Source organism: Rattus norvegicus, chromosome 14 (assembly GCF_021556685.1).
Source record: "Rattus norvegicus strain SHRSP/BbbUtx chromosome 14, alternate assembly SHRSP_T2T, whole genome shotgun sequence".
In the NCBI taxonomy this organism is placed as follows: domain Eukaryota; kingdom Metazoa; phylum Chordata; class Mammalia; order Rodentia; family Muridae; genus Rattus; species Rattus norvegicus.
In genome coordinates, this window is record NC_141547.1 from 78,678,460 (window position 1) to 78,692,159 (window position 13,700).

The 13,700-nt window shown below is 46.7% G+C and overlaps 1 protein-coding gene across 13 annotated transcripts in view; it reads left to right on the top strand.

Moving 5' to 3' along the window:
• Tbc1d14 (TBC1 domain family, member 14) overlaps nt 1-13,700 on the top strand; it is a 99,290-nt gene that overhangs the window by 58,842 nt on the left and 26,748 nt on the right. For 11 of the 13 annotated variants that reach the window (XR_015636717.1, XR_015636719.1, XR_015636718.1 and 8 more), the window contains 2 exon segments: nt 9,200-9,318; nt 11,365-11,447. Coding sequence is in view for 10 of the 13 variants with exons in the window: in XM_087583824.1 (XP_087439950.1) it covers nt 9,200-9,318; nt 11,365-11,447 (202 nt within the window). In the remaining 3 variants the exon portion in view is untranslated. 13 annotated transcript variants of the gene reach the window in all.

The following is a 13,700-nucleotide window of genomic DNA, read 5'->3' on the forward strand; positions in this document are numbered from 1 at the left end:
TCTTGAGGAATGCTTTTGATCTGCAGTCAGTTGGTTGAATCTGAATGCAGATTGACCACCTCTTGTTAGGAAGTTAATGTCCATCCTGGTGCAGACTCCAGATACAAAGTCTGTCAGTACAGGCTGTCTCATGACTGCTGATCACATTTGGGCCAAATATGAACTTGGACCACCTCCACCCAGTGCACCCCATCATACATTTCTCCTTCCCCCGTTTGGGATTCCTGACTTTCTTTGTTTCCCTTCCCCTTTGCTTGTGCCCTTCCTTTGGTGTGGTTTTTAAGGGGTGGTCACAGCTCAGGTATGTCTTCTCAGTTAACCTGACCTAGTCTAAAGGGATTCCATCAGGCTTCACAAGTATTCCCGTACAACATCTTCCTTCCTCCCTCCCTCCCTCCCTCCCTCCCTCCCTCCCTCCCTCCCTTCCTTCCTTTCCTCCCTCCTTCCTTCCCCCTTTCTTTCTTTCCTTCCTTCCTTTCTTTTCTAAAAGATTTATTTATTTTATATGAGCACACTGTAGCTGTCTTCAGACACACCAGAAGAGGGCGTTGGATTCCATTACAGATGGTTGTGAGTCACCATGTGGTTGCTGGGAATTGAACTCAGGAACTCTGGAAGAAAAGTCAGTGCTCTTAACTCTAAGCCATCTCCCCAGCCCCTACAGCATTTTTTCTGAATTGGGACCCTTGTCCATTCGTTTGTGGTTCACTGCGTGTCTCTCAGGCAGCACCAGCATACGCTCAGGAGTAAAGTCACATCGCCTTTGCTCGTCGGTGGCTTAGGGTGATGCTCAGCTTTAGGATGCGGTTAAGACAAATTCTACTGTTTGACGACATATATATTTCTCTATAGCTTTACATATTGTTGCATGATTTCATTTTTTCTATAGTGGCCTTTGAAGCTGCTGTTTAATAATTTACTGACCAGCACCCTAGATTGGACATTGAAGTTTTTCTTACAACCATCATTTGATTCTTATGGTGTTCAGTGTCCTGTTGGGCCCTTGAGGTTTTGATCTGCTAGGAAGTGAACAGGAGTCAGTCTCGCCTTCCTGACCTCAGTGGGTAGAGATGTCTGTGTTACAGATACACAAACTAAGCAGCAGAGAGACCAAACACACTAACGGGGAGGCACGAAGCCTGGGAATGAGCTCTGGTTAAGACAGGATTCTATGCCAGTGTTTGAAGGAGAAAAAACCTTGAAAGATGTATTTGGTCATTTATGTTTCACATGTGAGTAGAAGTCACCCTGCTCGCTATCTCCTGGTATAATATACAGTCAAAACTTTATAAATGATCTTCAGTTCTAAAATACGGTACAAAAGTCACAGGTGCCAACACTATTTTAGGGCATGCTTTATGTCCATCTTGACTGGATTTAATGTGAGTGAATTCGAGTACTCAGTTCTGGCCCCAGTTGGCTAACTTGAAAAAATGTTGGGTGGGCACTAAGCTTTGAGACCCAAATAGCAGGTATGGACAGGCCAAGAACTTGCTCTTGTCATTGAGAACTAAGCTTCACACTGTTAACCAGAGGGTTCCTCCACAAGCATTGTTCCCAGAAAGGCTGCCTTCCCGGAGATAATGTTAGTGTTTGGTGGGGACTTCCTTTCCAACCTCCGTTTTCTGTCATATCTTCTAGCACTGGGTAGACATTGCCTGTTTGCTTGTCTGTGAGTGACTTAGGGCAAGGGCCTTGTTCCGCTTCTTTGCTAGGGCCAAGCACTTGGTGTACTTGCTGGATGACAGGCAGGCATGCAGACAGATGGCCTCTTGTGATGGCATACTGATTCCACAGGTTCTGTGTGCCTCTGCCACATGCTTCACTGGACCCTCACCAGATCAGTGAGAGAAGGTGAGTCTGTTGAGCATGGAATGACAGTTGTACATGTCACTAAAACCAGGATGCAGGACCTTGCTGAGTTAATACTTGGAGTATTTCTATAAGGGTGTGCAATAATGGTACACGCAGTACCCAGCCTCCCCTCTTTCTCCCCTTCGTCTTAACTTTTAGGAGCAGCCATGATATCTGCAAACTCTTTCAAAGGGTAAATGTTTTCAAAGTAAGTAAGGTGAATACTGTAACATTTTATGTTCTGGGTGGAGCATGTGTATGTGTTCATTAAATTATTTTTTGAGCACTTCTACAGAAAAATCACACCCCTCCCCCCTTTAAAGTAGTAAAACCGATCCCAGTGCCTCCCACACTGGACCTGCATGCTACCCATGGCCTCCATGGTATCCACATAAATGCTTAGTGGTTCCCAATGTACAATTGCCCACCTGCCACTGCATGATACCTTTGAAGATTTCCATCCTCAAAAGTTTGCAGTCTGTCCCCATCCCTTCTTCAGACAAATACCAGCTAAATATTCTCTCTACAGATTTGTCTTCTGAAGAGATTTAATATACATGGCCCCACCCTGGCTGGCTTCCTTCTGATAGCTTTTGCTTACCACAGTGTTTCTGAGGCACACCGACCGGCAGCATGTGTCAGTAGTTTCCTCTTGTTGCTGGCTCAGAGCTGTTCATGCATTCCTCAGCTGGCGGACATTTGGATTGTCTTACTGTTTGGTTGGTACATAGATTCTGTGAAGTTTTGCACATGGGGCTTTTTATGGGTGGTTTCTTTTAGAGAGCTGCTCAGATGTATGGCTGGTGTATGTTGAACTGTTAAGAAACTTGCTTCCAAAGTGGCCCTCCTGTTTTGTATTGCCACCAGAGAAGCCCAGCTTTTCTTTCTGCATGGTGTCACCGTGTGCTCTGCCAGTGCTTCCTTTAATGGTGGATCTCCAGGGCTCCTGCTTTGTGAGGAGGTTCCTACTGGTGAATGAATAATTAAGTGCTGAATTGTCAGAAAACCAGTGCTGGGTGAGGTACCTTGTGATTCCTAGTCCAGGATACATGTGTGCGTCTGCATGGTGTGTGTGTGTGTCCAGGAATATGTGGCTCTCTTACTGACTTTATTCTAGTGCACTGGACTGGCCTACTCACTAGAAATAATTTTGGCCCTTATACAGATTTGTGAAAATTTTTATAAGGTATAATTTACAGTGGAACCTTCTGATCTAAAGGTACTAGTCAGTTTTAATGAATGCATGTTCAGATAACAATTCAGCCACTCTGGAAGGTGTCAGATGACTCTCCAGGTAACTTTCCAGAAGGAAGCTGTACCATGAACTCCGTCAGTATGTACTTTATGCTTATAACCAGGCCAGCTTCCAAGAAGTGTTAATTATGTTTATGGAGCTTCTTTTGGTGACACATATTTCTTTTTTTTTTTTTTTTCCTATAATCTTACAAAGTAGAACTTAGCTCTTTCTCTTTAACATGCTGCCTTTTGCTAACTCCCTTTTCTGTAGTTAGCACCCCAAGGTTCCTCTGTGGGGCTGGGCTCTGCAAAATTGGCACGGAGGCCCCTGAGCATTGACTCAGCCAGCCCCGCCCCGTCTGTTGTGGAGGAGGTCCTTGACAGCTAGCACAGCCCAACCTAGGAACACTGAACAGGGATCCGGGAATCGCTGCATCTGTGAGCGATTGAGTGTCCTGCCGTCCCGGCCACCAGCCCGCCTCACCCGCCCAGTGTGGAGCTGCGTGTAGATCCGTGGTCCAGACGCTGGAGTGAGGCTGGCCTCCACTCACTGGGCATGGAGCCTCCGGCCACGCGCCTCTGAGGCCTGGCGTTCATGGTGAGTCTTATGCGGGTCTGCCGCCCAGCTTGGCCTTCACTAGAGTCTCGGCCTGCCCTTCAAGGCCTGCTTGGTCCTGTGCGCGGTGTGTGCGGCTGTGTGCTGTAAGCCTGAGTGCAGGTGAGCGCACATCACATGCATTTGTTTTACCCACTAGCTGGAGCTTGCCGGGGACACCAGTGAGGCACCTCCTCCCCATGGCCTTCTTTGTGTCTGCTGCACGAAGGATTTTCTTTCAGGGCTCAGTGTTGCTTCAGAGAACTCACCCTTCCAGCCCTCGTTCTTACTCCTAGAGTCGCTGCTCCTTTTCCAGAGTCAGGTCAGTTTAGGCCAGGGGCCAACTAGAGATAGGATAGTCTTGTTTGAGGCGTCTGGAGAACAGGAGACTCAGGACAGACAGGAGCTGGGTTTCTCAGAACTCAGTGCAGTTTTGGTACATTTCAGTTCCTAGTGGCTGTGTTAACTTTTGTGTTCTTGATGTTTGTGAGTAATCTGACCACCAGGGAAGGTCTCCTGAGAGCTGCTGTTCCGGGTGCCAGCATTCCTGGGAACTTGAGAGAATGCCTTCTGGGAGGATACTGTGCCTGGGTAGAGACCAGAGTCCCGGCCAGGGGGGGGGGGGGGGGATTAGCGGGGAGGAGGAAGAGGAGCTTTCCCAGGTGTTTAGAGCCTTTACCTACCTGCCCCGTGGTCAAGGAATGAGCACCATCACTGTCTTCTGGAAAGCTGAGCCTCTGTAAAACCTGAAGGGGGACAGCTTCCTGTCTTAGAACAGCAGTTGTCTCTCAAACGTTTGTTCCAGCCCGTGAGGAGTAAAACCAGTCTGCCATGCCATGCTTGAATCTCCTTTGTCTTTCTTACAACCCTTTCAGAGAAATGTTGCAGGAAGTGATTTTTATAGCAACACAGTGACAACCATGCACCTGACATTTCTGGTCTCTCCTTTGGGTACATGTCTCATGCCTACTTGTTCTCTTTTAATCTTAACAGACAAAGGAGCAGGCATGGAGGGGAAGACAGTGCCCAGGGAGGTAGTGCTGCTAGGGTTGGCTCATCCTGCAGCTCCTCCCTGCACTGCCTTGCTGTTGGCAGAACCGCCCTATGCTCTCTCTCGAAAGTTAGTTTATGCTAGCCCGAGTACCCATGGGATAACCTATTCCAGACATAGGTCCTGAACCCTGGACTTTATCAGCAGACAGATCCTGCTGCTGTAGATGGCTGAGTCAGATGTGAGCACAGGCCTGATTGATGGCCCTTTCTTCAGTGGACTAATTGAGGAAGCTAGTGGGGGTCTGATCAGATTATCGACATTCTTGGCTATCTTCTTAGTATGACTCTAGTTCTAGGGATAGTACTGATGGATAGCCATCTCTCTTCTCTTCCTCCTGGGAGACATTCTTGCATTGCTTCAGATCTGATCTTCTCTCCCTTTTAATACAAATTCCTCTGTTGCTGGGTGTCGAATATATGCACGTGTACACATGTTCTCTTTTTCTCTTTTTAAAACAAATTCTGTTGTCTACTGATTTTTGTTTCCTGGTTCTTAGCCTTAGGCAGTATACAGATAAGGGCTAACCACATCCACACGCTACTCCTCTCCTTTGGATTGTTCCACCAGCGGTGGGTAGCTGTGTGTTGAGACCATGATGGCTAGGCAGGACAATTTTGACTCAGTATCAATGTTTAAAATGCTCTTACTAACCCACTGACTAGGATCTGTGTCTGAAGTAGGCCATCCCATGAAGGAGAGACTTGGGCTAGTGTAAACTAACCTGAGAAGACAGACAACATGGGATGGGCCTGCCATGATCTGCTGTGTCCAGGGAGGGCCATCCTCACCAGCACTGTGTGCCCCTTGGCTTCTGCTTGTCTTGTCAGAAGGTCTCTCTCTTTTGTGGCCTCTGGCATAAACCTTACCTGTCTTTGCTTAAATGGTACAGGTACTGAGATGCTGTCTCCTGTTTCTTCTGGCCCTTTCCTTCTTGTTTCTTACCCCTCTGCATTTCTCATGGTTTGCGCCGTGCAGTAGCTTGTGCCTATACCTACTTTTCCTGTGAGGGGTTCCTGCAAGGCTGTGGGTGAGGGTCTCTTAAAGAGTCCTCATGGTCTCTTCACAAACGAGCTTCTCCTTTTGTGTGGTGGTCTTCCCTTTTTCCCTGCTAAATTTGCTTTGCTCGTAGCCGCTGCCTAGAGTTGAGGCCTAACTCCGGCTTCTTGATGTTTTTTCTCTGAATTTACTCACTTATCAGACCGCACCCTCCAGCTTCTCCCATGGTTAGCAGCTATGTTGTCCAGGTCTCATCCTCCTCACTGGGATTTATTACCAAATGCTCAGGTCAGAAATTTCATCCAGGTACTTCCAAACCAGGGGCTTGCAACATTTTTAAGTCTTTCATAACCAATTAAACTGACTTGCATTAGGACTTTGAAGAATACTGTTCTAAATTCCTCTCTGCTGGGATGATCAGGGTGGGTGAGGCCACAGTTGATTGTATGGGGAGTTTATTTTACTCATTAGTCTGCAGGGCTTTTGATAAGCCCAGTGGTACACAGACACATTGCTCAACTTGAGGCAGAAAGACTCCCTCACTTGTTTCCATCCTGTGACAAGTTAGGCGGGACAGATCCCACAGATTTTGCCTACCCTACAGGAAGACCTCAGTTCATCAGAGAACAGGGAGACATTACAGTATCCTCCCCTGTTTAACTGTCACAGTGGTCTGTCTTACCAGTCACTTCTGTTTATAATGATGGAGTGGAAGCAGGAGGTAGTCCAGACTTGCCTAAGGTAAAAGGACTTAGATCTTGGTTGTCTGAGGCTTTGCTCCTGCCGCATTGTTATGGCCCTAGTTGGCACTAGCCAGTAGCGAGCGTCCTTTCTCAGGCCCTAGAGTAGTGAGTATTGTCCTCCTGTATCTGGAGCTGGTTTGGTTGCACAGAGAGCCTACTGTGGACATCTCTAGTGGCTATAGAAAAAACTAGGTTTGGGGCTTGTGACCATGCTGTACCATTCTACTTGTATTTACAAGTACTGTTTGAGTTTTTAAAGTTATTTATATTTTTATTTTATGTACATTAGTGTTTTCCCCACATGTATGTCTGTGTAAGGGTGTTGGATCCCCTGGAGCTGGAGTTACAGACAGTTGTGAGCTGCCATGTGAGTGCTGGACCCGAACCTGGGTCCTCCAGAAGAACAGCCAGTGCTCCCAACCATTGAGCCTTCCCTCCAGCCCCATTTGGGTTTTATAAAGGCTCTGCCTGGGATTTCAGGTTTCGGCAGGCCAGACACCATCATTTAATGATGCATCACTGTGTAATGAACCATGCTATTTGACCCCATTTGGCACTGACTGACTCAATATTACCAGCTCTGTCAGGGATGGAAGCTTTGCTGAGGCTGAATGCAATGAGGTTGCTTCCTATGGAGTCTTACCCGTGAGCAGCTCACTCAGTGGGTGAGAAATGTCCCTAAAGAACCCAGTGCTTAGAGTCTGATCAATTTCCCCATTCTCTGCAGAGCAAATCTGAGGACCTCCAATCTCCCTTAGGATTGGGGTGGTGATGGTGGCATCTTTTGCCTCCCTGGATTGGTGTGCAGGTTAAATCAGCTCTGCTTGGGAGGCCGTTGGTACATTAGCCTGATCAGCTGCCGCTTGAGTTAGTAACAAGTGCTTATTGACAAAATCTGGTGTTTTGGCCTCGAATCAAGGCATTCCCTTCCTTTTGCTTCTGTGTCCCATATCTTGGGCTTGCAGACTTTGCTGGACTCTTTGATCGGTGTTTTGAACTGCAGTGTTTTCCTTTGCATTCTGCAGTCATTTCAGGTCTGAGGGAAAATGTAGTGGTGCGTGCAGCCCTGTCCTTATGCTGCAGGGGCTGTACTTGCTAAACTGACTGATGTATGTCTGTCTCCCTGTTGCTGGCAGCAGCCTGCTCTGGTAGTGCTCATGCCCACTCGGTGGCTGTGGGAACCAGGCTTGAGAATTCTAAGAACATTCTTTGCCTGAATCTTAGCTGCTGATTAGTGGACCTGGGTGTTGCACCTCTGTAACCCGTAGAGGACTTGGTGTTTTCTCTCCCAAACTACACATTTGTTTGAGTATAGTCTCGAAGGAGGTTAGGTCTCCTTAGAGTGGCAGTGCAGAGGACCTGCAACCCCAACCCTGCACTTTGAACTTGCAGCATCCTGTCTGTAAGGCGGGGTGACATGCTGATTGTTAGGGAGGTCAGGACAGACAGTATCTAGAGCCACAGCAAATGGGAAGACGCATCCAGACTCTGGCATCTGACTTGTTACCACAAGATTGCTGGCCTTAGCATAAATTACACTAGACCAGGCTCTGCAGATAGGTAGCACCCAATGGGATGATTGTTACTGATTCTTGCCAGATGCACTTGCAGTAGAATCCCCGTCAGCTTAGAGCTTCGGGTAGAGATGAAGATGTTGAGGCCTACTTAACTTGAACATCCTGCTGCTAGCACTGTACTGTCGCCACTCAGCCTTGCAGATGGTCCATGAGCCAGCATCAGTCTTTCAACTTTAGAGAGTTAGGTAACTGAAAAGGATTTCCCTCTTCAGTGGGGATCAGCTTACGTTAGGCAAGGTAGGATCCTAACTCTGTGCACCCAATGTATGGGAGCTGTCATACTTTTTAGAAGCTGTAGCTGTCTTTTCTGGGTGAGGGAATAATTGCTTGTGAAGTAACTTTTCTAGCTAGTGTCAATAAATCCTTTTCCCAGGATGGTATAGCTCTCAGCATCCAGAATGCTATGAATCTGTGGCAACTCTACCTTTCTTCCCAACTGGATCATTTTCCTTAGAGATGCTTCTCACCTGTGACAGAGAACCAGCGATGAACATGTTTTGATTTTGCAGGGAGCCCAAATCATACATTATTCCAGAAGCTGACTCTCCTGAACCCTTCTACTGGGTGTTTGGAATCTGGGTCACTAGGCGTGACTAAGCTGCTGTGGCTGCTGTCCGTGGATCTAATTTGTGACTCAGTGGGTTTGGAGGTCACATTTAGATTTCCAGGGCACGGTAGAGTTATTGACAGGACATTGTGCAGCGATGGTCACTGCACAGCAATGGCCATCACAATAGCCATTCATCTCTTACTAAGAAGTACAGGCTTGGGGTTGGGGATTTAGCTCAGTGGTAGAGCGCTTGCCTAGGAAGCGCAAGGCCCTGGGTTCGGTCCCCAGCCCCGAAAAAAAAAAGAACCCCCCCCCCCCCAAAAAAAAGAAGTACAGGCTTGTCACTATGTGGGAATTGTGGTTCAGGGACTGCCGACCCCTGTAAGTTTGTGACCACAGCTGGGAGTGTGGGCCTGTCCTAAGGCATCAGCACAGCAGGGAGCTGGTGGCCCCTTCTGCCCAAGGCTTTCCTTCTGAACAGCAGGGGAGACTTGAAGTGCACTCACCCTTACAACGAACTCAGCTCCTAGTAGCTCTGTTTTTGATGATACGGAACTCGCTGGGCTCAAAGTCACCTTGATCTCTTTGTCCTAGGAATATGAAGACAAGGCTGGAAGACCAAGCAGGCCGCCCTCTCCAAAGCAGAATGTGAGGAAGAACCTGGATTTTGAGCCACTGTCCACCACAGCGCTCATCCTTGAGGACAGACCCGCGTGAGTCTGAGGAAGAGCCTCTGTGCTGTCTGCTGTGGGGATACACGCTCCTTTTCTGGAGGCAGGAGAGGGGAGAAGAGTGTCTCTTACTACCTCCTTATTGGCTTTCACTCAGTGTGACATCTCATGGTGATTTAGGAAACTGTCCTGTGTCATAGAAATTTAACCAGACTCGTCCTTTCAGGCAGTATTTGCTTGTAGTTTATTGTCCAGGTTTGCATTGTGTAGCTGCTGTAAGGGTGAGGCTAGTTTGGGAGTACCAGGAACCCTGCAAGCATGCTTCATAGTAGTGCTTTGGAGGTGCCTTTTTTGGTTGTTTTCGGTATCTCTTAGACTTGCCTGCGGAATTTCTTGGGTAGTTTGAGTCAGGATTCCTCTCTGGGCCTAGAATCCCCACTGTGTGATGAGGCAATCATGCTGGGAGATGGGACTCATAGATGATCTCATTACTGAATTTACACACAACAGTGTGTCAGGGAGAAGGTTTCCCACCTGGGGAAGAACAAGAACGACAGGTTGTCCTGCCCTGGGCTAGTTCATTCCAGCCTCCTGTCCATCCCTGATACTGAAAACCATGAAGGTCAGTAGGTAAAGAAAGATGCTTGCTGCCCAGCCTGCTTCCTGGCATCTGAATGGTGGAAAGAGACAGCTGACTTCTGCAAGTTAGCCTCTGACTCACACAGACACACACACACACACACACACTCACTCACTCACACACACTCACACTCACATGCATTCACACACACACACACTCACACTCACTCACACTCACACACGCACTCATACACACACACACTCACATGCATTCACACATACACACACACACACACACACACACACACACACACACACGGAGGAGGATGGAGAGGAGGAAGGACTGAGAAGGAAGAGAAAATGTAATTAAACAATTAAAATGTGAAGTCTAATGAGTATATCTTCAGGGTTGTAGAAAACCCTGAAGAGAAGGTTGGAACTCTAGGGTAAAGAGACCAAGCTCTCTTAGTGTGCTGAAAGGTAGACCAGGCTGGCCACCTTTGGCAGATGTCGGTATTGCAGTCTCTCACAGGGAAAGTGGTTATAGTACTTGAGGAATGCAGGCCAGGTGCCATCACATCCCATTAGGTCAGCTGCCAGAGTCTACTGGCATTCTCTATGGGATCCATAGAGCTCCTGTGTGCGTTTGCATAAAACAGAACAAAGGAACTACAGCACTATATAGATTTTTGCTCTCATTGCTGTGATGAACACCTGACCAAAAGAAAAAAAACCTCAAGGAAACAAGGCTTAACTTGACTCCCAGTTTGAGGATATAGTCCATTGTGGTGGAGAAGGCATGGCGGCAGGAGGTGCTGGTCACATGGTATCAGCTGGCAGGAAGCAGATAATGTTGGTACTTCTCTTGCTTCCTCCCAGTCTTTGGAATGGTGTCACCACATTCTTTCTTTAAACCAGTCTGGAAATACCCTCACAGGCACACCCAGGGAATGTTTCTTCAGGGGTTGTAGCTGGCAGTGTGATTAACCATCATAGGAGCTGATCTGAAAGAAGCTAAGCAGTTAAGCTGCCATATAATATACACTGTGAGATCATCCTGATGCAGGGATCAGATGTTGACACAGCTTTGCAGTATGAACCATTTCTTTGAAGAATAAGTTGACTTCTTTTTATGAATCTTTATAACCCAGTGTTTCACACTGAGGAGCTTGCTTTGTCCGAAATGTCTTTGGGGGGGGGGGGGGGATAGTTCAGTGGTAGAGCCCTAGCTTGACTAGTGTGTGTAAGGCCCCATGCTCAGAGCCCAGCTGAGCAAGGTAGCACACACCTGTAGTCCAGCACTTGAGAGACTAAGGTAGCAGGGTCTCCTGGGCCATGTAAATCTCAACAAAACAAATGTAGTTTCAGTGTCTGAAAAACTGTAGCTTTAAGAAATGGATTTTAAACCTTGGGTTTTAGAGATTTTATGCAATAATGCTTCAGGTGTTGCTTTTCCCTCCGACTTTTATCTAGTTGTTAACAGTGCAACTCTCTTTATTTCCTGTCAAGGAATCTCCCAGCAAAGCCAGCTGAAGAAGCTCAAAAGCACAGACAGCAGTATGAAGAGATGGTGGTGCAGGCTAAGAAACGAGGTACTGTGACAGCCAGCCAGCTCTGTTCTCTTCTACTCTGTTTAAGTTTGTTAGCTTTAACCTTGACAAAGGCAAATTCATACTTTGAAATAAATGACTTTTCCATTAAACAGACAAAAAAAAGGATACGTTGCCACTCCTGGGAGCTTAATAATCTTACATGAGAGCAAGGTGTGGTAGGCACACCTATTAACCCAGCACTTGGGAAGCTGAGGCAGGAGAATCATGAGTTCAAAGCCAGTCTTTACTATATAACAAGACCCCTTGACATAGATTTACATGAGAAGAGACTAGGGTAAGAGGTGTGTGCTAGAAAGAATTGCAGCTAACAGTGACATGCCGCTCTTTCCCTCCTTGACTCTTCTCTTCATAAGATGTGAGGGGTTAGATAAGTTCTTTGCAGCATTTAAAAAGCTAGATGGTGCTGTGATTCTGGAGTGTTTTAAAGTACAATAAATAAATGGAATATCATTCACCCTTTAAGAAGGAAAGTCTAACACAGTACAAAATGGTTGAACGTGATCAATCCAAAGTGAAACAAGCCTGTGACTAAGTGACAGGTAGTACGATGTCATTTCTCTGGGTGCCATGAGGTAGTGTGCTGAGAGTCTTTTCAGCAGAGGGCTACCTAAGGAGGGGCAGACAGGGAGTTAGTGGTTTAGTCAAAGAGTTAGACAAGTTTAGTCAAGGAGAAGATGAGAAGGTTCTAGATATGATAGTGATGGGAGTGTATCACAGTAAGAATAAATGTTATGAAGTTATACAGTTAGAGGTTAAAATAGTAAATTCTGTGTTATGTCTCTCCATAATAAAAAACTAACTGTTCCCAAGTATCCAGAGTGAATGGGTTGCAGAACCTTTTGCTGTTCCAGCATCTAAAGATGCTCACAATATGATCTGTCCTTTAGTCACTGGCATGTTTATAAAACGGCACTATTCTATGTGCATATAAGCTGTGAACGCCATCCTGTACTTCAGGTCATCTGTAGACCCACAATAGTTTTACACCATGTACATACTTATCAGAGGATTGCTCAGGGAACAATGACAAGAAGACAGTTTACACATGTTTGGTACAGACATGATTTGGTTAGCTGAGAGAGCCCAGGAATGCAGAGGTTACCGTGGTATAAACTAAGCAGATGTGCTTAGTTTTCCTCGGCCCTGCTGCTGCTGCTGCTGCTGCTGCTGCTGCTGCTGCTGCTGCTGCTGTTGCTGCTGGTAAATGAAGAGTAAACACAAGGGGCTGGGGCACTTGTTGCTCTTGTAGGGGACACAATCTCGGTTCCCAACACACACTTGATAACTCATAATCATCTGTAATTCTAGTTCCTGGGTTTGTTTGAGGCCTTCTTTAAACCCCTGAGGGTACCAGGCATGTACAGGATACACAAATATACATGCAGGCAAGATACTGTACACATAAAGTTAGAAAAAAGAGCATTGCATAGGATGTTGAGAGTGAGCTCAGGGGTTGAATTCAGAAAGAGTGGGGTGGGGAATGGAATGGAATGGGCTTTCAGTGTTCTTGTGTATTCTGTTGGTTTGATTGGATGCTTTCATAGGCTTTGTGTGTTGTTTTAAAGGAGCAAGCTAGGGTTGGAGAGATGGCTCAGTGGTTAAGAGCACTGATTGCCCTTCCAGAGGTCCTGAGTTCAATTCCCAGCAACCGCATGGTGGCTCACAACCATCTGTAATGAGATCTGATGCCCTCTTCTGGTGTGCATGAAGACAGCGACAGTGTGCTCACATAAAATAAATAGAATCTTAAAAAAAAAAAAAAAAAAGCAAGCTATACTTAAAGCATTTACTGAAGGATGGATAGAATGTTCTGTAGTCTATGAGGAGTAGGCTATCATAGCTTAAACCTGTAATCTCTGCACTCTGGAGAAAGGAAAATACTGAGTTTGAGGCCAAACTGGACTACATAGCAAGACCCCGAGTTCACATAGTAAACCCATAGGTTTTGAAGTGAGTATCAAGAGTAGACATTTGCTGTGTACCCACACCACCAGTCTGTCTCTGTCTGTCCCTCTGTCTCTCTCCCTCCTCCCAGCCCCCCACCTGTGTGTGTGTGTGTGTGTGTGTGTGTGTGTGTGTGTGTGTGTGTGTGTGTGTGTGTATACTCTCGAAAACATGCGCCCAAGCCAGAGGGGGCATCTATCAGGTGTCCTGTTGTCCATCTTACTCTTTGAGGCAAGATCTCTTGCTGACTTCAAAGCTTATGTTTTTTACTGGACTGGCAGCCAGCAA